We start from the raw sequence: 24,929 nt of genomic DNA, 5'->3' as shown, positions 1-24,929 counted from the left end.
GCCTGTAAAATAACGTTAGGATTCCAAGTTATACTGGCTGACTTGGCAAAAACATCGACACTACAGTTGTTAGTGTCATTTTAAAGCAAGGAAGAAATCTCATATTCCAATGGTGGGAGAATGAATTAGTACAAACACTGTATTAAGTCAAAGTATGCATACCCTAAAACTTTGGCTTCTAGGTGTATGGCCTAGAGAAGTTCATGCTTATGTGTGCCGCAGTGCTCATAAGCATTGAAAATTTGAAACAGTCCCAGTACCCTTCAGTAGTAGACTGGGTAAATATAAGTAAGTTGTGGTTAATTTATGCATTGGAATACTATACAGTGATGAATATGGATAGAACTACAATTACATTCAAAAGCATTAGTAAGTCATACAAAGGTAAGGTGAAAGAAAACAGTTGAAATAGAATATATATTATATGATTTCATTTATATAGGTTCAAAACCAAGCACAATTATCCTGTATTGTTTAGAAAGGTAACACCAAGTGGTAAAAAACTAAAGAAGAGAGGATTCTGGGAAGATGGTGAAGTAGGAAACACCAGGAATCTCTCCACATCTAGACAACTGAACCAGCAGAATCTGTCTGATGTAACGGTTTTATAATTCTGCAGTTCCTTGGAAGGTTTGTAAGTTCTAGGGGAAGGTTTGGAAGGTAAATGATGGTTAATTTCAGTCCATTTCAGAGCTGCCTCTCCCCTAGCCATCAGCCTGCTGGCAGGCAGCTGTGCATCTGTTTTTGAAGCACTTTGCACAGCAGCTTGTGGGACCCACAGTGGACAAAATGGACCCTGTCTGCCAGATATCGTGGGTCTGTGCTCTGATCAGTGATTGCTGCTTCTGATCACATTGGTGCAGATAAAGAGGCAGACCACCATTCCATTGTTGTGGCACCCCCTCCCCTCCAGATGACTTTTAAGGACCTAAAGGAGCAGCACTTTTTTTTTCCTTCCCTTTGTTTTTCTCTTCCCATTTTTGGAGCCAGATATTAAAAAACAACTACATTGGTGGGGAAAATTGGAAAATGTACATGCCAGGAAAAGGTGCAGAAAAGTCCTGAGAAGAGCTTGTTTATACTTCATTCATACTGCTGCTTTACACAGAGACAACCAAAATAAAACAACAACAAAACTTAACCATCAAACCTTGGGAAAGAGAGATAATCTGATTTCCAGAATAACCACATTATTAGACTCAAATGTCCAGTTTTCAACAAATAAAATCACAAGGCATTCAATGAAACAGTAAAGTATAACCCATTCAAAGGAAATAAATGATAGAAACTGTCACTGAAAAAGCCCTGACGGCAGATCTACTAGACAAAACTAAAGGAAGATGTGAATAAATTCAAGAAAACAATGTGTGGATAAAATGGCGCTACCAATAAGGAGAAAGAACCAAAAGAACAAAAAAATTCTGGAGGTAAAAAGTACAGTAGCTTATATTATGAAATGAAAAGCCCACTAGAAAGATTCAAATGCAAATGCAGTTTTGAACTGGCTGAAAAAAGAATTGATGAATTTGAAGGCGGGAAAATGGAAATTATAGTGTCTAAGGAACAGAAAGGACAAAGATTGAAGATAAGTGAACAAAGCTCAAGGGACCTGTTTAACACCATCAAGCAGACCAATACATATGTGGGAAGTTCCAGGAGGAGAGAGAAATGGGCAGAGAATAGTTGAGTAAATAATGGCTGTAAACTTTCCAAACTTGATGGGAAACGTGAATATAAACATCCAAGAAGCTCAGTGATCTCCAAATAAGATGAACTCTAAGAGACCTACGCAGAGACACATTATAGTCAAACTTACAAAAGTCAAAGAAAACGAATCTTGAAAGCAGGAAGATAGAAGTGACTCACCACCTACAAGGGATCCTCAGTATGGCTGTCAGCAGATGTCTCATCAGAAACTTTGGAGGCCAGAAGGCAGGAGGCCAATATATTCAAAGTGGTAAAAGAACAAATTTGTCAATCAAGAATCCTATATCTGGTAAAACTATCTTTCAAAGTAAGGGATAAATCAAGACATTGCCAGATAAACAAAAGCTGAAGAAATTTGTTTCTGATAGATCTACCTGCAAGAAATGCTCACAGGAGTCCCGCCAAGTTCGAATGAAAGGACACTAGACAGTAACTTGATGCAGTATGAAGAAGTAAAGATCTCATAAAGGTAAATACATGGGCAAATATAAAAGCTAGTATTATTGTAACAGTGGTTTGTGACTTCACTTTTTTTTCTACATGATACATTTACTAAAACCAATGGTCTAAAAGTTAATATTACTGTTAACTGGTTTGTGAATCCAAAACATGTTTTCTACTTAAGAGACCAGTGTATTTAAAAGAATTATCAGTTCATATTTTGGGGCATACAGTATGTTAAGATATAATTTTGTGGCAGTTACCAACAGGGGTGGGAATAGTGCTGTAAAGAAGAGATTTTGTGTTATTGAAGTTAGGCTGGTATAAATTCAAGATATTTTAAAAATTTTTTTCTTTTTTAACTAAGTAATCTCTGTGCCCATCAGGAGGCTCGAACTCACAAACCCAAGATCAAGAGTTGCATGCTCTACTGACTGAGACAGCCAGGCGCCCCTAGGCTGGTATAAATTCATATTAGAGTGTTGTAACTAAAATGTTAAATGTAATCTCTGTGGTAACCAAAAACAAAATAGTTACAGAATATAAACAAAAGGAAATGAGAAAAAAATTAAGCATTTCACAACAAAATGTCAACTGAACAGAAAAGCAGTGCAGGAAATGAGGGACAAAAAAGCTATAAGACATATGGAAAACAAATAGGACAATGACAGAAGTCAGTCCTTATTTACCAGTAATTGCTTCAAATGTAAATGGATTAACTCTCCAAACAAAAGACAGAGATTGGCAGAACAGATAAAAATACTTAATCCAACTGTATGCTGTCTGTAAGGGACTCATTTTAGATCCCAGACACGAATACATTGAAAGTGAAAGGATAGTAAAAGGATATCCTATGCAAATAGTAACCAAGAGAGTAGAGGTGGCTATTCTAATATCAGAGAAAATAAACTTTAAGCCAAAAGGGTTACAAAACAAATAAGGACTTTACCTATTAACAAAAGGTTCAGTACAGCAAAAGGGTATAACAATGATAAATATTGGCACACATAATAACATACCAACAAAACATATGAAGGAAGTATAGAACTGAAGGGAGAAATAGCTCCACATTAGCAGTTGGAGACTTCAGTACTCCACTCATAAGAATGGATACAACAGGCAGGACATAAGGAGATGAAAGACTTAATACTATACAGTACACCACGTAGAGCTAACAGACATACAGAACTCGGCAGGATCAGGATATACATTCTTCTTAAGTGCACACAGGGCATTTTCTGGGGTAGACCATGTTAGACCACATATTAAGTCCCAATAGATTTTATTTTTTTAAGATTTATTTATTTATTTTAGAGAAAGAGTGCATGTTAGCGGGGCGAGGGGAGAGGCGGAGAGGGACAGAGAGAGAGAATCCTCAAGCAGACTTCTCCTGAGCATGGAGCCCTGAGCTGAAACCTAGAGTTGGTTGCTTAACCAACTGGGCCACCCAGGCACCCCAAGTCCCAATAGATTTTATTTTATTTTTTTTTTAAAGATTTTTTAAATTTATTTGACAGAGGGAGACACAGCGAGAGAGGGAACATAAGCAGGGGGAGTGGGAGAGGGAGAAGCAGGCTTCCAGCTGAGCAGGGAGCCCGATGTAGGACTCGATCCCAGGACCTTGAGATCATGAGCTGGGCTGAAGGCAGATGCTTATGACTGAGCCACCCAGGCGCCCATCCCAATAGATTTTAAAAGATACTATACAAAATACTTTCTCTGACCACTGTGGATAGTGAGAAATCAATAGCAGAACACTAGAAATTTCACAGATATGCAGAAATAAAACAACACACAAACAACCAATGGAAAAAGGAAGACTTCACAAGGGGAATTAAAAATACTTAGAGACGAATGAAAACAAAATCACAGGATATCAAAACTTATGGGACATAGCAAAAGTATTGTTAAGGGGCAAATTTATAGCTAAAGACACTTTATTTAAAAAATAAGATAGCAAGCCAACAATCTTACTTTACAACTTTAGGAACTAGAGAAAGAAGACTCTAGCAGAAGGAAGAAAATAATAAAATTTAGAGAAGAGATACAGGAAATAGAGAATAGAAAAGCAGTAGAGAGGTGATTCTTTGGAAAGATCACCAAAATTGACAAACCTTTAGCTTGATGGACTAGGAAAGGAGAGAAGGCTCAAATGACAAAAATCGCAAATGAAGTAGATATATCAGACAAAGTAGACTTTAGAACAAAGATCATAATAAGAGAGAAAGAAGGGCATTACATAATGATAAAGGGGTCAATCTGAAAAAAGAATAAAACATCTGTAAATATTTATGCACCCAACATTAGAAGCATCTAATTATATAAGTAAATATTAATAGACCTAAAGGGAGAAATAGACAGTAATAACAATAGGAGTAGGGGGCTTTAATACCACCACTTAAATCAGTGGATAGATCAAACAAAATCAAGAAGGAAACATCAGCCTTAAATGATACATTAGGCCAGAGATAGACTTAGTATACATTTACAAAACATTCCATCCCAAAACAACGGAATAAACATTCTTCTCAAGTACACATGGAACATTTTTCAGGACAGATCATATGTTAGGCCACAAAATAAGTCTTAATAAATTTAAGAGGCCTGGAATCAGATCAAGCATTTTTCAAACCATGCTTGGTTGGAAACTAGAAATTTATGTGAAGAAAATGGGAATATTTACAAATATGTGGAGATTAAACATCATGCTACTGAACAACCAATGGGTCAAAGAAACTAAAAAATACCTTGTGACAAATGAAAATGGAAATGTAACCTACCACATTTATTGGATGCAGCAAAAGCAGTTCCCCCCACCTGAATCATCAGTCTCTTGGTTCTGAAAACAAAAGCAGTTCTTTTTTTTTTTTTAAAGATTTTATTTATTTATTTGAGAGAGAGTATGAAAGAATACAAGTTAACGGGGAGAGGCAGAAGCAGGCTCCCCGCTGAACAGGGAGCCCGCCTTAGGGCTCAATCCCGGGACCCTGGGATCATGACCTGAACTGAAGGCAGATGCTTAACCAACTGAGCCACCCAGGCACCCCAACAAAAGCAGTTCTAAAAGAGAAGTTCATAGTGATAAATGCCTACCCCAAGAAATATAATCTCAAACAACTTTATACCTCCATCAGAAAACTGTTAGAATGATCAAATTTAGTAAAGTTGCAGGATACAAAATCAGTACATGCAAATCTGTTGCATTGCTATGCATTAATAATGAACTATTAGAAATTAAGAAAATAGGGGCGCCCGGATGGCTCAGTTGTTAAGCGTCTGCCTTCGGCTCAGGTCATGATCCCAGGGTATTGGGATCGAGCCCCGCATTAGGCTCCCTGCTCCACGGGAAGCCTGCTTCTCCCTCTCCCACTCACCCTGCTTGTGTTCCCTCTCTCACTGTGTCTCTCTCTGTCAAATAAATAAAATCTTAAAAAAAAAAATTAAGAAAATAATCCTATTTACAGTTGCATCAAAAAAGAAAAATACTTAGTAATAAATTTACCCGAAGAGGTAAAAGAACTACAAGACATTAAAGATGTTGAAGACTTAAATAGATATTCAGTGTTTATGAATTGGAAGAGTTTATATTGTTAAAATGTCTGTACTACAGCAATATACAGATTCAGTGTAATTTCTATCAAAATTATAATGGCATTTTTCAGAGAAATAAACAATCCTAAAATTTGTGTGGAACCATAGAAAATCTCATATAGCCAAAGCAGTGTTGAGAAAGAACAAAGCTGGAGGCATCATGCTGTCTGATTTCAAAGCATATTGTGAAGCTGTAATAATTAAACTGTGATACTGGCATAAAAACGGGCGTATAGATTAATGGTACAGAATAGAGAGCCCAGAAATAGACCCCCACACGTGGGGGCAATTAATTTATCCTAAAGGAGTCAAGAGTATACAGTGGGGAAAGGATAGTCTCTTCAGTAAATGGTGTTGGGAAAATTAAACAGCCACATGTGAAAGAATGAAGCTAGAGCACCATCTTAACCTCATACGCAAAAATAACTTGATTACCTCGAATTAAGGACTTGAACATAAGACATGAAACCATAGGGACGCCTGGGTGGCTCAGTCGGTTAAGCATCTGCCTTTGGCTCAGGTCATGATCCCAGGGTCCTGGGTTCGAGTCCCTCATCAGGCTCCCTGCTCAGCGAGGAGGCTCCTTCTCCCTCTGCCCCTCCCCCTGCTCATGCTCTCTTTCTCTCTCTCTCTTTCTCTTTTTCTCAAATAAATAAAATCCTTTCTTAAAAAAAAAAACACACGAAACCATAAAACACTTAGAAAACATGGATGGCAGGCTCCTTGATACAGGTCTTGGTGATGACTTTTTGAATCTGACACCAAAAGCAACTGAGGCAAAAATGAACAAATAGGAATATCAGACTAAAAATCTGCACAGCAAAGGAAATCAACAAAATGAAAAGGCATCCTACTGAATGGGAGAAGATATTTGCAAATCATATATCTGGTAAGGGACCAATACCCAAAATACATAAAGAATTTGTACAACTCAGTATCAAAAACTGAACAATCTGATTAAGAAATGGGTAGAAGATCTGAATAGACATTTTTCCAAAGAAGACATACAGATTGCCAACAGATAAATTGAAGATGCTCTGTCATTAATTATTAGGGAAATGCAGATCAGAGCCTCAGACACCAAGATATTGTCTCACACCCGTTAAGATGGTTATTATCAAAAAGACTGGAAACGACAAGCATTGGCTAGGATGTGGAAAAACCAGAACCCTTGTGCACTGGTGGTGGGAACGTAAATTGGTTCAGCCAGTGGAAAACATTATGGAGCTTCCTCAGAAAATTAAAAAACTGTCTATGACCTAGTAATTCCACTTCTGGGTATTTATCTGAGGAAAATGAAAACACTAACTCAAAAAGAAATCTGCATGTTCATTGCATTATTATTTACAATAGCAAAGAATATACAATAAGGAAAGGACGTATCTTCAATAAGTGGTATTAGGAAAATTGGACAGCCACATGCAAAAGAGAAGAAGCTGGATCGGATCACTCTCTTATACCACAGATAAAAATTAACTCAAAATAGATTAAAGACTTGAATATAAGACCTGAAACCATAAAGCTCCTAGAAGGAAACGTAGATAGGAAGGCTCATTGATACAGGTCTCAGAATGGATAGAGAAATTGTAGTGTATACATATAGTAGAATATCATTCAGTCATAACAAATAATGAAATCTTGCCATTTGTGACAGCATGGATAGACCTTGAGGGCTTTGTGCTATGTGTAATAAGAGAAAGACAATACTGTATAATCTCTCATATATGGAATCTAATATATATATTAGACACTAAGCTCATAGATACAGAGAACAGATGGGTGGTTGCCAGAGACGGGTGGGGGATAGGAAAAATGGGTGAACTGGTTTTGTTTTTAGTTTAAATAAATTGAATTTTTTAGAATATGGCCTTAGATAGACATTTCTCCAGAGAGGACATACAAATTGCTAATAAGCACATCAAAAGGTGTTCAACATCACTAATCATTAGGGAAATGCAAATCAGAGCTACGGTGAGATCCCAGCTTGCATCCCTCAGGCTGCTATCAAAAAACGCTGCAAAACTAGAAAATACAGAGGATGTGGAGAAACTGGAATCTTCGTTCACTGTTGGTGGCAACATAAAATGGTACAGCTGCTGTGGAAAATAGTATGGCAGTTCCTCAAAGAATGAAAAACAAAATTACTGTGTAATCCAGCAATTCCACTCCTGGGTATAGAATTCCAAAGAACTGAGAGGAAGGACTCATAAACAATTATTAGGACACCCATTTTCACAGCAGCATATTCTCCATGGCTAAAATGGGAAAGCAACCCAAGTGTCCATTAACAGATGAAAGAATACACAAAATATGGTATATACATACAATGGGATATTATTCAGCCTATAAAGGAAGGAAATTCTGTAATATGCTACAAAATGGATAAACATCGAGGACATCATGCTAAGTAAAATAACCCAGCTACAAAAACCAAACACTGTATGATTTTACTTATATATGAGGTCCTTAGAGTATTCAAAATCATAGAGGCAGGAAGTTAGAATGATGGTTGCCAATGACTGGGGAGAAGGAGAATAAGGAGTTACTGTGTAATGGGCACAGATTTCTAGTCTGGAAGGATGCTAATAGAATGGACTGGAGCAAGGAGGAAAATCTGTTAAGATGGTGATGTGTGAGGGTGGAGAGTGGAATGAGGGACCTGTTAAGCTATGTCTTGATTTAGTCTAGAATTTCAAAGGAAAGAAGAGAAAATGTCATGTTGTTTGTATGTAGGACTATATTATTTTCCTATCCACCTACGTTAGTTACCGTACTTCTAATACCTTGCTCTTGTATCTATTTCAGACTTTGGGGTTAGTGCTTTTTTAGCAACTGGTGGTGATATTACCCGAAATAAAGTGAGAAAGACCTTTGTTGGAACTCCTTGCTGGATGGCACCTGAAGTTATGGAACAGGTATTTTGTCTTTCGTTTTTTTTTTAAATGACTTACGGTTTTGTACAGAAGGGAACAAAAACAGGGTAGCATTTGCTTCTGTTTGGTGTACAGGTTTCCCCCACTAATGGAAAGCAATTACCACTAATTTATTTGTAAAAAACTTGTTAGCATTTCCAGACCCAAAAAATAACCTCTTTTAGGCCTTTCTGATACCATAGAACACTCTTGCTGTTGGATAACACAAACTAAATTGAGATAAAAATGTAGATGCTCACACAGTTCAAAGCTCTGGTGGCCTGAGCTGAATGTGGTTCTCTGGGAAGGAGCTGAGTGGCACCAGTCTAGCTGCTTGGGCTGCGCGCTGCTTCCGTAATGGCTGGCTGCAGAGCCAACGCTTTACGTCGTTTTCACTTGTTTTGTGAAAGCAAAAATCCTCTTCTGATTTCTTTGCATGGTGTAAACCTACAGTAGGTCTTTCATACAAGCCAAATGGCTTAATGGGAACTTTGAAAAAGTAGGGGATGTGTGTGCTAGGTTAGCTTTGGGAAATACGTGTTTCTGTTCCTTGGTTAAGACATAGGTCCACCCTTAACAACACACCTCTAGATCTTTACAAATGATATGTGAAACTCAGGATTTATACCACATATAACCTAAGGAATAATATAATGAAGATTGGTTTAATAATAGTTTCCCTGTTACAAATTAAATGACCTAAGCTTTGTACATGTAGATTCACTGCTAGGGTTCTTGAAGGACTAATTTTGCTCACAACCCCATTTCCCATTTGCTTTCAAACTACTACAGTCAGATATTGCTCATCTAGTCATCTTATAGAAACACTGCTAATTCTCAAATCAGTGCTCATTTCTTACTTCTTGCCTTACTTGTTATCTTGTCATTTGAAACAGTTGATCATTTCCACCTTTACTTATATCCTTAGCTTCCCTAGTGGTTTCCTCATTCTTCCCCAACTGTCAGGCCAGGCTGTGTCTCTGACTTCTTTTCTGCCTTCCTTCTACTTCCCAGGACCTTGTTCTTGAATTCTTCTCCTACTAGTTAGTCTCATCTTCACTTCTCACCTGTTATATTTTCCTTTTAGTTTTTTTTGTGGTTTTTTTTTTTTTTTAAAGATTTTATTTATTTATTTAATTTTATTTTAAGTAGGCTCCACACCCATTGTGGGGCTTGAACTCAACAACCCTGAGATTGAGAGTTGCGTGCTCTACTGACTGAGCCATCCCGGTGCCCCCAAAGACTTTTTTTTAAGATTTTATTTATTTGAGAGAGAGAGCACGTGAGCCAGGGAAGGGGCAGAGTGGGAGGGAGAGGGACAAGCAAACGCCACACTGAGTGCAGAGCCCAGTGCAGGACTCACGCTCATGACCCTGAGATCACGACCTGAGCTGAAATCAAGAGTGGGATGCTTAACTGACTGAACCACCCAGGTACCCCCTAAAGATTTTATTTTTAAGTAATATCTACGTCCATTGTGGGGCTCAAACCCACAACCCCGAGATCAAGAATCAGACACTACTGACTGAGCCAGCCAGGCACCCCCCACCTATAATATTTTCTAAAGTATATCCATGTTAGTCTTAAGCCCAAATAGAAGTTTCAAGCTTCCTATGGATGTTTTACATAAATTTCTTTTAAGTATCTCGAAGTCAGTATGTAGAACTGAATTCACTTTTAACTCTGTCATAATGCCTGTGTTCACCCTGTTGGTGAGGGAAGCAGTCCCACTCTAGGGTTATGCAGGTGCTGAACACCTGACCCTGGACTGCTGAGACTGACAGCAGTTTGTTAGTCACGTACACGCAGAGCTGCAGGGAGGAGGACGCTGCATGTCACATGGCGCTGCACTCAGAAAGACAGTCCATAAACAGTGGCTGTGGAAAACAGGCTTTGTAGTATCAAGAGAGTGAGGTGCCCCTCGGTTTCCTTGCGAGGGTGATTGGCTCATTTGAATAATTCTGAGGGCTGGTGGGGAGCTGAAACCTGCTGCTCAAGGCTGAGCAGGAACTTTGCCTGGTCCAGTTGATAAGCAGGGTTGTTGGGCTAAGGGACCTTATCCTTCGGAGCAGACTGGGGAGGGGATCTTGCACTTAGCTCATTAGAGGCTCACCTTCTTTTACCAGATGTCAAGGCAGCACATTAGATGGAGCTTTAATTTCAGGTCCCAAATCACACATCCCCCCCCCGCATTTTTCTGGGTTGCTTAGGATATAAAATGAAAATATTTAATTTTATAATGTGCTTATGACAGTATAAAAAAGGACGGAAACTTGGCCACGTGTTCAACAACTTTGAAAATATTCAGACCTCTCATATCTAAGGTGATAAAACAAGACCATAACATAGAAAATTTGGAAAACCAAAGACTTGCCACTACAGCCTAACAATTTTGTTCTAGTTCTGTCCTTTTTCTAAAAAAAAAAGATTATATACTTTTGTAATAAGTATCAAAACTTGTGAAGAATTTTATATTCTTTTTTCTTCATATATGCTTTATCACAAGTCGTTTTCTATATTTTCATATAGAATTCATTTACATTGCTTTTAGTTGACTATATAACATTTCTTTTAAGTGAGTATTCCGTACGTAACAATTTCCCCATTGGGGAATGTTCATTCAGATTGCTTTTTCTTTTTTCTTCTGTTACCAAGTATATTTAGCTTTTGCCTACTCTAGATTACTTTATTGGTATAAAGCTCATGAGCACTTTCGTGGTTCTTGATACATATTGGAAGCTGCTTTTTAAAAGTGCTTTTAGGGGTGCATGGCTGGCTCAGTCAGAAGAGCATGCTACACTTGATTTCAGGGTCATGGGTTCAAGCCCCTCATTGGGTATAGAGATTACTAAAAAAAAAATAAAGTGCTTTTAGGGTGTTAAAAGTAATCATGTACATCTTTATGTTCTTTACAGGTCCGAGGCTATGATTTCAAAGCTGACATCTGGAGTTTCGGGATCACAGCAATTGAACTGGCCACAGGGGCAGCTCCTTACCATAAGTATCCACCAATGAAGGTGAGGTTCACAGTCAAAATAGCACCCCAGCCCATGTCCCAGTTTCTTTTCAGAGCCTACTCCTAGGTAATAAATGGATTTGAAAACGATGAGTTTTTAGAACTGTAAAGTAGGAAGCTATTTTAAGGCCAAAGGAATGGTTTATTTTTTAAAAGGAGGTGGGGGAGGAGATGAGGTTTATTTTTCATCCACTGCAGGCAGTGAGTCCTATAATTGTAGCTAGACATACACATGTTAGCCTATTTGCTCAGAATGAGAAATACCTCCATCCTTTAGTAGTTCCATTTCAGTAAATATAAATTGAATCTGAAAAGCAAGTATTAATTCTGACTACAGCCCCCTTTTATTCTTTAGTGTTAACTTTGTTTTTATAAAGTGGCATATGCTTTTATAAAAAAGTCACACAGTATAGAAAAATCACCCCAAATCTCACTATATAACTATGACCTTCCTTATTAACACCTCTTTGCATCAAACTAGTATGTTGCCATGAAAGTCAAAGAAGGAAGAGATTTAGGATGGACAGAATAATCAAAATTGTCAGTTACTGCAGAGCAGGTGGGAGGAGTAAGAACTGAAAAAGGCTGCAGCTCTGTTAACTAGGCATCGTCAGTGGTTTCTCAGGAGTGGCTGAGGAGTTCTGGGAAGAGAAGGCCAGATTACAAGGGGTCATGTTAAAACAGAGCCATGAATAGGTAAAATCAGCAAGATCACATTTTTAATTTTGCTATGGTTTTATTTATTTATTTATTACTTGATTGTATTTTATTTTAAAATTTGCTGTGATTTTAATTTTTTTATAAAGTTTTTTTTAAGATAAGGACTCTCTTTTTTTATTAACATATAACATATTATTTGTTTCAGGGGTATCTTTTTTTTTTTAAGATTTTATTTATTTGTCAGAGCACAAGCAGGGGGAGCAGCAGGCAGAACAGGCAGAGGGAGAGAAGCCAGGACCCTTAACTGAGCCACCAGGACGTCCCTGATTTTAATTTTTTTTTTAAACATTTTTTTCCTCAAAGATTTTATTTATTCATTTGACAGAGAGAGGACACAGCAAGAGAGGGAACACAAGCAGGGGGAACGGGAGAAGGAGAAGCAGACTCCCCGCTGAGCAGGGAGCCCGATGCGGGGCTCGATCCCAGGACCCTGGGATCATTCCCTGAGCCGAAGGCAGACGCCTAACGACTGAGCCACCCAGGCACCCCTGATTTTAATTTTTTTTAAGGGTAGTTTGGCAGTATAAGAATGAGGACAGAGGACACGAAGAAAGGGTTCTAACTAAAGGACATTCAGTGCTGATACAGTTGAGCCCTTGCAGCCACTTTACCTGGGAAACCAACTATCTGTAGGATATTATTTGTGTGGAAAACACCTAAATAACTCTGTTGTTCCAAATAACTAGTCTAGAGTGAACTGCTTATGTATTGGAAGTTGTCTGTATTGAAGAATTTTGGCTACAATACTTTACTGAGTCATCAAAAGTTTATATTATATTGAAAATTCTTCCAGGTTTTAATGCTGACACTACAAAATGATCCTCCTTCTTTGGAAACTGGTGTTCAAGATAAAGAAATGCTGAAAAAATATGGAAAATCATTTAGGAAAATGATTTCATTGTGCCTTCAAAAGGATCCAGAAAAAAGGTAAAATATGAGATAAAGCTTATGTTTTTCTTCATCTAATATTGTAATCCATTGTAGGAAGTCTTAAGTATCACATACATACATTCATGTGCAGGAAATTATTTGTGCATATTCAAATATGTTTATTTAAATATAAACTTTAGAAAAAATATACAGAGACTATTACACTAGATTGGAAATGAATGAATGACTTTCTCCCTTCTTTTTAGTATATAGTGTATTCTAAATAGTTCAGCTATTTCCTGGTTAATTTTTTATAATTTTGTATTTTGTGAATTCTGTGTTAATAAAATACCATGTTAGTGGGACGGCTTGATTTCAAATGTATTTAAAAGTCATAAGCAAACAACTGTCTTGATGCTGTTTACAATTTCAATAACAAAAGAAATACACACAGCAAATGTTACATCTAATGCCGAACAATCATATGTATTTCCTTATTGGAAAGATATTTTAATGAGTGGACCAAAAATGCAGAGCACTTACTTATTAACACTAGACAGGTTAGAGGGCAAGTAAGTGAATAAACATGATCATCTAATGTCTGTATCTTTATGAATTGAACAGAATTAAATGATGTTGGAAGTCATTGAGTACAACCTTTTATCTATGAGGTCAACCAGCTACCTAGTCATTGAGGTGGGACTTGAATCCAAAACTTCTGATTCCTTACCTAGGGTTCTGTTTCCACTGTATCTCATTTTTCTGTTTCACATATATATTCCACTCAGTTTTTTAGCACTAAGAGTTTTTAAATTTTGATATCTCTAATGATCAACAAGAGTAAAAGATTTTAATTGGTATCCTTAGTCATGTCTTTAGTATATTTCATGGAGCTTCAGAATTTACTGTTGGAAATACTGGAAAGGATAAGAAAAACAGGTAACAAAGAAAACCTGTGCTATTAGAACTTTTTTCCTGTTTATGAATAAATTGGTATAAAAGATAGGGAATACTTTTGCTTCTGCTTAGTTAATTGACTAAAATAACAAATTTTTTTGTTACAAATACCCAGAAATGCTGAATAAATTTATCAAACTTAAAAAACCAAATCCAGAGATGAGCTTGCAATAACGGGAGATCCTCAGGTGGTAGAAATAATGAGGATGACCTAAATCAGAGAAGAAATATCATGAACTAATCCTGTGTCTACTGTCAGTGGGACACTGTTCATTCTAATAACATACTCGGTTAGATTTCTAATTTCCATGTGGGGACTGGAAATGAGATACTGGGCCCAGCCACCGGGGATTCTGAACTGTGATCCCTGCTTATGGCTAGGACCTTTACAAGCCTGCCTTCTGAGTAAAAGGACAGACCAGAAAACAAAATATGGTCCATCATCACAAAGATACAACAAAATTTTTCCTGAATAATCCAGTTCTCTGACCTGGACATTCTGTTAAGTTAACAGTCTGAATTTATTTTTTTTAAATTTTTTATTGTTATGTTAATCACCATATATTACATCATTTGTTTTGGTGTAGTGTTCCATGATTCATTGTTTGTTCATAACACCCAGTGCTCCATGCAGAATGTGCCCTCTTTAATACCCATCATCAGGCTAACCCATCCCCCTACCCAACAGTCTGAATTTATACAACCCATATTATCCAGGAACCCACAGGATTAGAGAATAAAAACAGTATTGCCAAGCCAGTTTTATTTCTGGCAGAAGCAATTAGAAAACTGTGTACCGTTCGAATTGTTCCAAACTCCGGATCCATGAGATTCCTGCAAATAATGCCCCACTGAAGAGATCAGAAGCTGAAATTATAAAACACATAGTAAAATACTACATGGCAGACTAGAGTCAGCAGACACAGCAAGCACAAGGATTAGTGCTCCAAGAACTTTGGATAATGCAAAGACTCCTGAAAGGACTATAAAATAAATATATTTAAAATAATTAAATTCCTAATGGAGGAAATCAAAACCATAAGAAGAGAATACGACTATGACCAAGGAAACAAAACAAATGGAACTGCTAGAAATGAAAAATACAGTAACTAAAATTTAAAACTTAACAGATTCCCTTGAGTATAGGCTAGACTTAGTGTCTTGCTTCTGATAAATAGAATATGAAAAAGGAAAACTAGCGGCTTTAGAGTGGAGAAACCTGATCACTTGTGACATTAGCATAACATTGGCAATAATAAGACATTATTATATACTCCTGGATATGATACAAGGTGAAGGGCATATTACTTCTGAGGTATTCCTTCCCCAAGTCTTTAACTTCAATCTGTAATGAGAAAACATCAGACAAAGCCAAATTGAGGAATATGCTATAAACTCCCTGACCAGCACTCTTCAAGAGTGAGGAGGGCGCCTGGGTGGCTCAGTTGGTTAAGTGACTGCCTTCGGCTCAGGTTATGATCCTGGAGTCCTGGGATCGAGTCCCGCATCGGGCTCCCTGCTCAGCAGGGAGTCTGCTTCTCCCTCTGACCCAACCCCCTCTCATGCTCTCTCTCTCTCTGTCAAATAAATAAATAAAATCTTAAAAAAAAAAGTGAGGAAAGGGAAGACTGAGAAAGTGGTAGAGATTGGAGGAGATTAAGGAGACATGAAGACTAAAAGCAACATGGTGTCCTGGATTAGATCCTGGAGCAGAGAAAGGATGTTAATGCAAAAACTGGGGAAACCTGAATAAAGTCTATATATAGTTTATAATGTACCAATATTAATATTTGAAAGTCTGTAGCAATGTTAATATTTTTAGTTAATTTCTTGATAATTATACCATGGTTATGTAAAATGTTAACATTGGAGGAAGCCGGTGACAGATATGTAGGAACTCTGTACTACCTTTGCATCTCTTCTGTAAGCCTAAAATTATTTCAAAAGAAAAAGAAGCTGTAGAATATCTTATTTCCAGTTTGTAAACCAAAATTATACTTTGTGTAGAACATTTCTGAGTTAAAAAGGAAACAAAACTTCAGTGGATTGGTTAAACAGAACAGCCAATAAAACAAGAAAGAGATAATAATTTATTGACTACTAATCAAGTTACCGGGTACTTTTGTAAACACAACATATATCATCTCATTTAATTTTTACAGTAATTGTATGAGGATGGTGCTATTATTTTCTCTGTTTTACAAATGAAGAAACTGAATCACAGAGTGGTTAAGTAACATTGCCCAAAGTCACACAGTTAATAAATGTTGGAGCTAGAATTCCAACCCATACAATTTGACTATGGACTTTCTGCTCTTACTTAATCACAGTACACTATACAGAGGAAATTGCTCAGAATGCAGCACAGAAAGTTTTTAAAAATGGAAATATAAAAGAAAGATGAATATTTGGGGGCTAGAATGGGAAGGTTCAGTGTGTGTGTGTGCACATGCATGTGTACATACACATATACATGTATATGTATATACAGACTTTCCATGAGAGATTAGAACAGGAGAAGCAATATTCAAAGAAATAATGGCTGAGAATTTTCTAGAATTGATGAAATACCTATATCCTCAGATTAAAGAACCATCCCTCCTCCCCCACCTCAATTCCAAGCAGTATTTCCCTTTCCCCATTTGTACACAAATCATGAGACTGCTGGATTTAAGGGCAGAGAGAATCTGTGAAATGTGCCTAAGGGGGCAGATTACCTACTGAGGAATAGCAGGTAGACTGACAGCCACTTCCCTAATAATAACAGTTGAGGCCAGAATATACTGGAACAGTGCTGAGAGAAAATAACTATTAACGCAGAATTCCTGATCTGGTCAAACTATTACTCAAGAATAAGCATGAAATTAAGATTTTTTTTCAGACAAAAATTGAGTTTCCAGTCACTTTTATCACTTAAAGAACCCCTAGAAATTGTACTCTAGAAAGAAGGAAATGAACCCAGAAGAAAAGGATGAATCATAAGAAGCAGTGTTGTGCAAACTGTTGAACGTAGTGAAATCTTGACTGAATGAGAAAATAGGAAGGATGTCTACTTTTCAGTTTGCCTAGCACTTTTACCTCTTTTCTCTTAATCTGTACAGTAATCCTCTGAGGCCCTGGTTCTCAAGCGTGAATCACCTGGGGAGTTTTAAAAACTACTGATGTGTGGGTTTGCCCCCACAGATTCTGCTTTAATTGGTGTGGGGTACAGCCTGGGCGTCGGGATTTGTTTTGAAAGTTCCAGCTGTTAAAATGCACAGTAATGTTTAAGAACCACTGCCTTCAGGGGCTTGACCAGGTAATACAGAACCTTAGAGAAGAGATTTGCTTAGGGTTACATGGTAGGTATGTGGTGTAATCAGGTCCAGTCTTTTAAGTGTAGTATTGTTTCTTTATTCTCATACTATTTAGAAGTTTGTACAATTCACAATGATGATGCCTTTATTCAAACAAAGAAAGACTGTGCAGTTGACTTAAAAACTGAGTGGAGATTCACTTTGGGGAATGTATACATTACTTTTAGAATCTTAGGGTTTTTAAAGGAAATTGTTAGATCTATTTTTAAGAATATGTAGTTTCCTAAGTTGAAGGCTGGCAGGCAGGCGTATGTCAAGCGGCACAGAACTTGATTTGGTCCATTTCCTGTTTGTGAGGTTAAATGTATTTTTATGCCTTGTTAAAGTAGATATTGTCTACTCTTCTTGGGAAATGATATTCTTGGGACAATAATAGCAAATATATTGGAAGCCACTAAGAAGTCCTAATTCTAAAAGAAACATTTCACTAATGAATTTTGCAAAGGACCTATAATAATTATTATCAGGACATTTCTATTTGAGTTTTCGTCTCTACTCAGTGTCGTGTACCGAGTTAGTTTATCCTGCTTTTTGCTTTTTAGCCCGTTAAGGAAAGTGGAGAACACTGAGATTTTATCTTGCTGCTCAAGAAATCCTTTTCTCATTTTTGAAGATGGAAACCCACAATTACACTTGAATTAACTATTAAAACGTTCTTTTCTGGTTTTAGACCAACAGCAGCAGAACTGTTAAGGCACAAATTTTTCCAAAAAGCAAAGGTAGGAAATTCTTACTGTTGATTTTATGTGTTCATGTGATCCTCCTCAGTTGCCTAAATTAGATTTACTGCTCAGAAGTTGCTTTATCTTAAGATGATAATGTTTGGAAAAGTGATGGTTGATCAGATAATTGCTGGGGGCACTATCTGTACAACCTTTGGTAATTAAGACACATGCTTTAGAATTAGTAAATGTATTTTTCATATATTTAATTTAAGCATCAGGTTAAATTTATAACAGGAACAATGAATATTAAATTTTGCCATTAGTAATATAATCTGTGAAAAATACTCAGCTCTCATTTCAGGGTTTACTACTGAGTTAGTAAACATCTCATTTCCCAAAGAAAACAGATAAGTGGGATGTTACTGTAGTTGGAAATGTGGAACCATGATCCCAAAGGACATATGGTAAAGCAAACTTCTCATAGATAATGGTTCATACAGTACACTAAAGCTTTGTCTCAATTTGTGAAACTGTGGTAGTAATGTACTAAAGGAGCTTTAGAATTAAAAAAAAAAAAACTTTCCTCAAACTTCTTTATAAAACAGTTACTATATCACATTTTAATTGTAGTGAATATTTCTGTCAGTTTTCTTTGGTTCAGTAAATATTTGTAAGAAGAAAACTTATTTTCCCTCTCCAGAATAAAGAATTTCTTCAAGAAAAAATACTGCAGAGAGCACCAACTATTTCTGAAAGAGCTAAGAAGGTAAATGGAGATTTTACTCCGGTTTCCTAGGAAATTGATTATATTTACTTCTGCATTTTGAAAGTATGGGTTAAGTAATGCTTTGTTAATGGTTGTAAGTATTACTCATTTTTTTCCAACCCTTTCTTTAGTATTCTTTGATATATTCATTCAGTAAAATATTATTAGTCTACAGTATGTCTAGGTGTGCTGTCTACTAGAATGAAAAGGTATGTTACACAATTGATTAATTCTAGACTCTGTTAAATTACTGTTTGTAGCTACCAGAGTGAGTTGTGAAGTTTGGCCCTTCCTTTACACTACACAGAAAACAATGAAGACCCATTAGGATGACTGTAATAAAAAAGACAGACAGTAGCAAGTGTGATAAAGATTTAGGGTAATTGGAACCTTCACACACTTAATGATGAAAATGTGAAATGGTGCAGCTACTTTAGAAAGTAGTCTGGCAATTTCTAAAAAGACTAAACAAAGCTGCCTTATGACCCAGCAATTCCACTCCTAGGCATACTTGGAAGAATTGAGCACATGTACGCACAAAGCTATGTACATGAATGTTCCCAGCAGCATTATTCATAATAACTAAAAAGTGGAAACAGCCTGATTATCCATCTGTGGGTGAACAGATATATAAAATGTCATCTGTCCGTAAGATAGAATATTATTCAGCAATAGAAGTACTGATACATGTCATAACATGGATGAACCTTTAAAGCATTATGCTAATTGTGGAAGCTGGTTACAAAAGATCACATATTATATGATTCTGTTTATGTGAAATGTCTAGAATAGGCAAATGTGTAGAGACAGAAAGTAGATTCGAGGTTGCCCAGGCCTGGGATTATACAGAAATGGGCAATGACTACGAATGGGTCTGGGGTGTTTTTTTGCCATGTGGAGGAGTGATGAAAGGGATCTAGATTTAATTATGGAGATGGTTTCACAACTTGGAATATACTAAAAATAATTGAATTGTATATCTTAAATGGGTCAATTATATGGTATATGAATTATATCTTAATAAAGCTGTTACTTAAAAAAGGGAGCATTTAGACACACCACCATGAACAAAAAGCTCTTGGAAATGGAAAACATTATAGAAGAAATGAAAATAGTTAATATACAAGTTGTATGGTAAAGCTGAGAAAATTTCCCAGAAAATGGAACCCAAAAGGCCAAGAGATAGATAACAGGAGAAAAAAGACAGCAGCATTAGAGGATCATTTGAGAAGGTTCAATCCTTGAGTAAAGAGTTCCAGAAAAGCAGAGCAGAGAAAAATAGAAGAAAGAGAATCACTGAAGAAATAATTCAAGAAAAATTTCCCAACAGATAGTCACGAATTTCCAGATTGAAAAAGCCCAGGTACATAGCAGAATGAATGGAAATAGATCAGCACTAAGCCACATCGCTAGACTACTAGAGGCAAAAAGAAGATCCTATAGCTTCCAGAGAAGGGGGAAAGATCATGGACAGGATTGGAAATCGTAATGACATCAGTAGCTCCCCTGTAAGCCAGGTCACAGCAAAGCCGTTGTGTACAGCTTTATGAAAGAAAATGATTCCTACTAACCCGGACTTTTTTTTTAAACCAGAAAAAACTATAAGTGAAGTGTGGGGATGGAATCAAGAAAGTTGAGAAATGCATGACTTTAATTAGTGTGCCATGCTAATAAGGAGGAAGTGCTTAACCTGAGAAAGAAGAAGTCATGTGGCAGGTCATAGAGGAAGATCTGAAGTCCAGACTTGGTGTGAAACCAATCTAGGGTGAAGCAGATCAGAAGGCTCAGGAAGAATCTTCCTCTAGAAGGTGATTCTGAGGAGTACCTAATACACATGAATGTGGTGAGAAGAGATTTACACAGCTGGGAGACAATTAATATGATTTGGCCTGTGACTTCACATAGGAAGGATTTGGATGGTGTTTGGGCCCAAGAGCATAGAAGTATAGGGAAAGTCAGCGATTGGAGTAAAGACAGGTAGTGGAGCAGAGAGAGCAAGTGAGGGGTGCAAGATATATATAGTATATATAGTAAATGTCAAACACTACCATAATCCACATCTCTCTTCCTAATGTGCAGGTTCGGAGAGTACCAGGTTCCAGTGGCCGCCTTCATAAGACAGAAGATGGGGGCTGGGAGTGGAGTGATGATGAATTTGATGAAGAAAGTGAGGAAGGGAAAGCAGCAATTTCACAACTCAGGGTAAGTCTTGCTAAACTCTATGCTTAAGACAGAGCGCTATCTTTTTGTCTGAAGCCTCTGAGATAATACTATATTCTCTGGTTCTGTTCAGCTTAACCAGCTAAAATATAAAAAATACAAGTGTTAGTGACAGAATTTCCTTGAACAAGTTCTTAACAGTAGGAGCCCATTTAATCCTACATGGAAAAGTGGACTGACACATCTGTTTGAACACGATATTTAGGGTATATAAGAATGGCCGAAATCTAGAGATACAAACTGTGTCTGAGATGAGAATACACTGGATAGGATTGATGACTGATTAGACATTGCAGAAGAGATCACTGGACTCACAAGCCTCAGTATCAAAACTTTGTCCCTGAAGTCTGCTAACCTTCTGCCTGAAGAGGAACAGCGTACCTTCCTTTAGTTGCTATATCCTGGGTGGGTGTGTGTGCGTGTTTGCGTGTGTTTGCTGGAAGCAGTGAAGACAAAGCTCTTGTTTTGTTTTGTTTTCCTGTCACTCTTTCCTAAAGTTAGTGCTTCAAGTTGATTGTTAGGACTCATTCCCAGGAATAGAAATGTGTATGGGAAATATTAATCTTTGAGGTTCATCATAGCCTTGACTGCCTAAAACCGTTTTGTGGTATTAGTGGTGGGTAGGTGGTATGCCTCTGCCTGCTTGTAAGATCTGCTCTGCCATAGCACTTATGACTTTGCTGATCAACACTGAATATTTGTTGATCTTGTCAGATGAAGTCTTTGAGTCTAGTCTTTTTGCAGAGCTAAAAGTAAAGCTTTACTTTGTAAAGACCTTGCCAGTGAAAATTGGCAAAAATTTATCACATGCTAACCTTGGAAAGTTATTCAAAAAATAACAAATATAAACATTTGTTTATATACGATTGTGAGTTAATTAAAATGAGACGGGTTTCTTTTCTCCTTACTTTTTCATTTGATTCCTCCTTAAATTGGTATTGTTTTGTAATGTTACATTAAAGTGATCAGAGGAAGCCAGAGGTACATGAATCTTGTAGTTCTAGCTTTCTGTGAAAGAGATTTTCATAGGAATTTTTCCTCTGACCAACAAATTACAGTGTTTCAGTGTCTGATTATTACCCCCTAGCTATCTGCAAGAGAAATTTATTCAAAATTCTGTATTTCTGGGAGTGCTTGGGTGGCTCAGTCGTTAAGCATCTGCCTTTAGCTCAGGTCATGATCCCAGGATCCTGGGATCGAGCCCTGCATTGGGCTCCCTGCTCACAGCTCACAGGGAGCCTGCTTCTCCCTCTCCTCCCCGCTTGTGCTTTTTCTCACTATCCCTCTGTCTCTCTCTCTCTCAAATAAATAAATAAAAAATCTTTAGGGGCGCCTGGGTGGCTCAGTCGTTAAGCGTCTGCCTTCGGCTCAGGTCATGATCCCAGGGTCCTAGGATCGAGCCCTGCATCAGGCTCCCTCCTCAGTGGGGAGCCTGCTTCTTCCTCTCCCACTCCCCCTGCTTATTATGTTCCCTCTCTCGCTGTGTCTCTCTCTGTCAAATAAATAAATAAAATCTTAAAAAAAAAAACTTTAAAAAATAAAATTTTATAGTTCTGAAATACTTATAGTAGCTTTTTTATAAATACTTATATTAGCTTTTTTATAACCAATACACTGATGTGTAAATAGCATAGAAAATTATAGAATTTGTTCTCAGAATAAGTAACTTTTTGTATTTCTCTTGTTATTCCTTTTTTTTTTTTTTAAGATTTTATTTCTTCATTTGACAGAGAGAGACACAGCGAGAGAGGGAACACAAGCAGGGGGAGTGGGAGACGGAGAAGCAGGCTTCCCGGCGAGCAGGGAGCCCGATGCGGGGCTCGATCCCAGGACCCTGGGATCATGACCTGAGCTGAAGGCAGACGCGTAACAACTGAGCCACCCAGGCACCCCTCTCTTGTTATTCTTACAACCATTTTCGAGGACATGAATTCTTTCGTAAAAGGAGAATCTTTTAAAACTAAATTGAATTACATTGAAAATACACACCATGATCAAGTGTGGGCTGCAAGTGTGGATCAAGGGTGGGCTGCAAGGATGGTTCAGTATTAGGAAATCTTATAATATTAATAGGCCTAAAGATAGATGAAAAAACTTTGACAAAATCTAATAGGCCTAATGAGAAGACAAATCATATTCTTATTTTCATACGTTCTGAAAAAAACTTTGACAAAATTCAGCACGTGTTCATAATAAAGACTCTTGTGTAGATCCAAATTTCTATCTTTACATCATTTTCTTTCTCCTGAAGAACTTCCCTTAACATTTTTTGTGCTGTAGGTCTGCTGGTGATGATTTCTTTGAGGTTTTTTTTGTCTGAAAATGTCTCTATTTCACTTTTGTTTTGAAAAGGTCTGTTCACTAGGTATAGACTTTTAGATTGATAGGCTTTTTCTTTCAGTATTTTAAAGATGTTTCACTGTAATTCTTGTTTGTATTGTTTCTGTTGAGAAGTCTGCTGGTATCCTTGCCTTGTTCTTTTGTAAGTTATATGTCTTTTTACTCTGGCTGCTTTTAAGATTTTTTTTCTTTTTGAATGGTGTTGAGCAATTTGATTATGATATGTCTGGGTTTGTTTGTTTGCTTGTTAGTTTTCATGTTTCTTGTGCTTGGGGTTTATTGAGCTTGCATCTGTGGGTTTATAGGTTTTTATCAAGTTTGGAAATTTTTCAGTTATTATATTTTCAAATACTTTTTTCTGCCCTTCATGCACCTTGGAGACTCCAGTAACATGTATAGAAGGCTGCTTAAAATTGCCAGCTCACTGATTTTTCTTTTCATTTTTTAAAAATTCTCTTTTTACTCAGTCTCATTTTGCAGTTTCTGTTGCTGGCTTTCAAGTTCATTAATCTTTTCTTCTGCAGTGCCTAGTTGCTGCTAATCCCATTCAATCTATTTTATATCACAGACATTAAATATTTTAGAAGTTTGAGTTTGTGTTTGTTCATTTTTATACCTTCATGTCTCTACTTTTTGAAGATAATGTGAGATGTAATAACTATTTTAATGTCCTTCTCTGCGCATTCTAACGCTTGTGTCAGTTCTGGAGCAGTTTTGTTTGATTGATTATTCCCTTCATTATAGCTTGAAGAGTGTTTTCCTGAGTTGAGGAAATAGGGCTAAGAGTCCAGGGATACCAAGGCAGATGAAATCGATAAGGTAGAGTACCAGGGAGGAGAGAGCTATACAGAGAGAGAAACGTAGAAGTCTACAGAGCTTCCTTTTTGAGTGTTCAGCAGAATACTCTTTAAGAAGTACGTGTGAGAAAACCACCTGAGACTGGATAACAGCACCCAGCATTCACAGAGAGCCAGGAACAGTGCCTCTTTCCACCAGCCAGAGTGGAGAAGCCTATAATTCACAAGGCATTGGGTAGAGTTCAGAAAGGTCTAAGTAGTGGGGAGCATATGGCCCTAGACTGAGCACTGCTCCAGATCGAACTAACAACTCATAAAGCATGATCCAGAAGGATTAAACCATTTCCAAGTAACTTTACTGTATTCCAGAGCAAAGCTTAAGCATTTGGCATCCAATCAAAGATTACCAGGTATGCAGAGAGTCAGGAAAACAGTAACAGTGAGCATACTTTATACCCAGATCTTGGTCTTTAATGTCATTCTCTAAAAGAATGAGGGCTCCTAGGAGAAATGGCTGATTCTAGGGGCGCCTGGGTGGCTCAGTTGGTTAAGCGACTGCCTTCGGCTCAGG

At 37.3% G+C, this 24,929-nt stretch overlaps 1 protein-coding gene across 2 annotated transcripts in view; it reads left to right on the top strand.

Moving 5' to 3' along the window:
• Positions 1 to 24,929, top strand: part of OXSR1 (oxidative stress responsive kinase 1) — a 93,328-nt gene that overhangs the window by 52,111 nt on the left and 16,288 nt on the right. For both annotated transcript variants that reach the window (XM_028107061.2, XM_028107062.2), the window contains 6 exons: positions 8,545 to 8,654; positions 11,567 to 11,668; positions 13,181 to 13,314; positions 18,241 to 18,289; positions 18,936 to 19,001; positions 21,081 to 21,203. In XM_028107061.2, coding sequence (XP_027962862.1) covers positions 8,545 to 8,654; positions 11,567 to 11,668; positions 13,181 to 13,314; positions 18,241 to 18,289; positions 18,936 to 19,001; positions 21,081 to 21,203 — 584 coding nt within the window. The remainder of the gene's footprint in view (positions 1 to 8,544; positions 8,655 to 11,566; positions 11,669 to 13,180; positions 13,315 to 18,240; positions 18,290 to 18,935; positions 19,002 to 21,080; positions 21,204 to 24,929) is intronic.

Source organism: Eumetopias jubatus, unplaced genomic scaffold (genome assembly GCF_037043125.1).
Source record: "Eumetopias jubatus isolate StellerSeaLion01/CBP00866 unplaced genomic scaffold, mEumJub1_p1.0 scaffold_1, whole genome shotgun sequence".
Taxonomy (NCBI): domain Eukaryota; kingdom Metazoa; phylum Chordata; class Mammalia; order Carnivora; family Otariidae; genus Eumetopias; species Eumetopias jubatus.
This window is presented reverse-complemented; position numbering and strand designations above follow the sequence as displayed.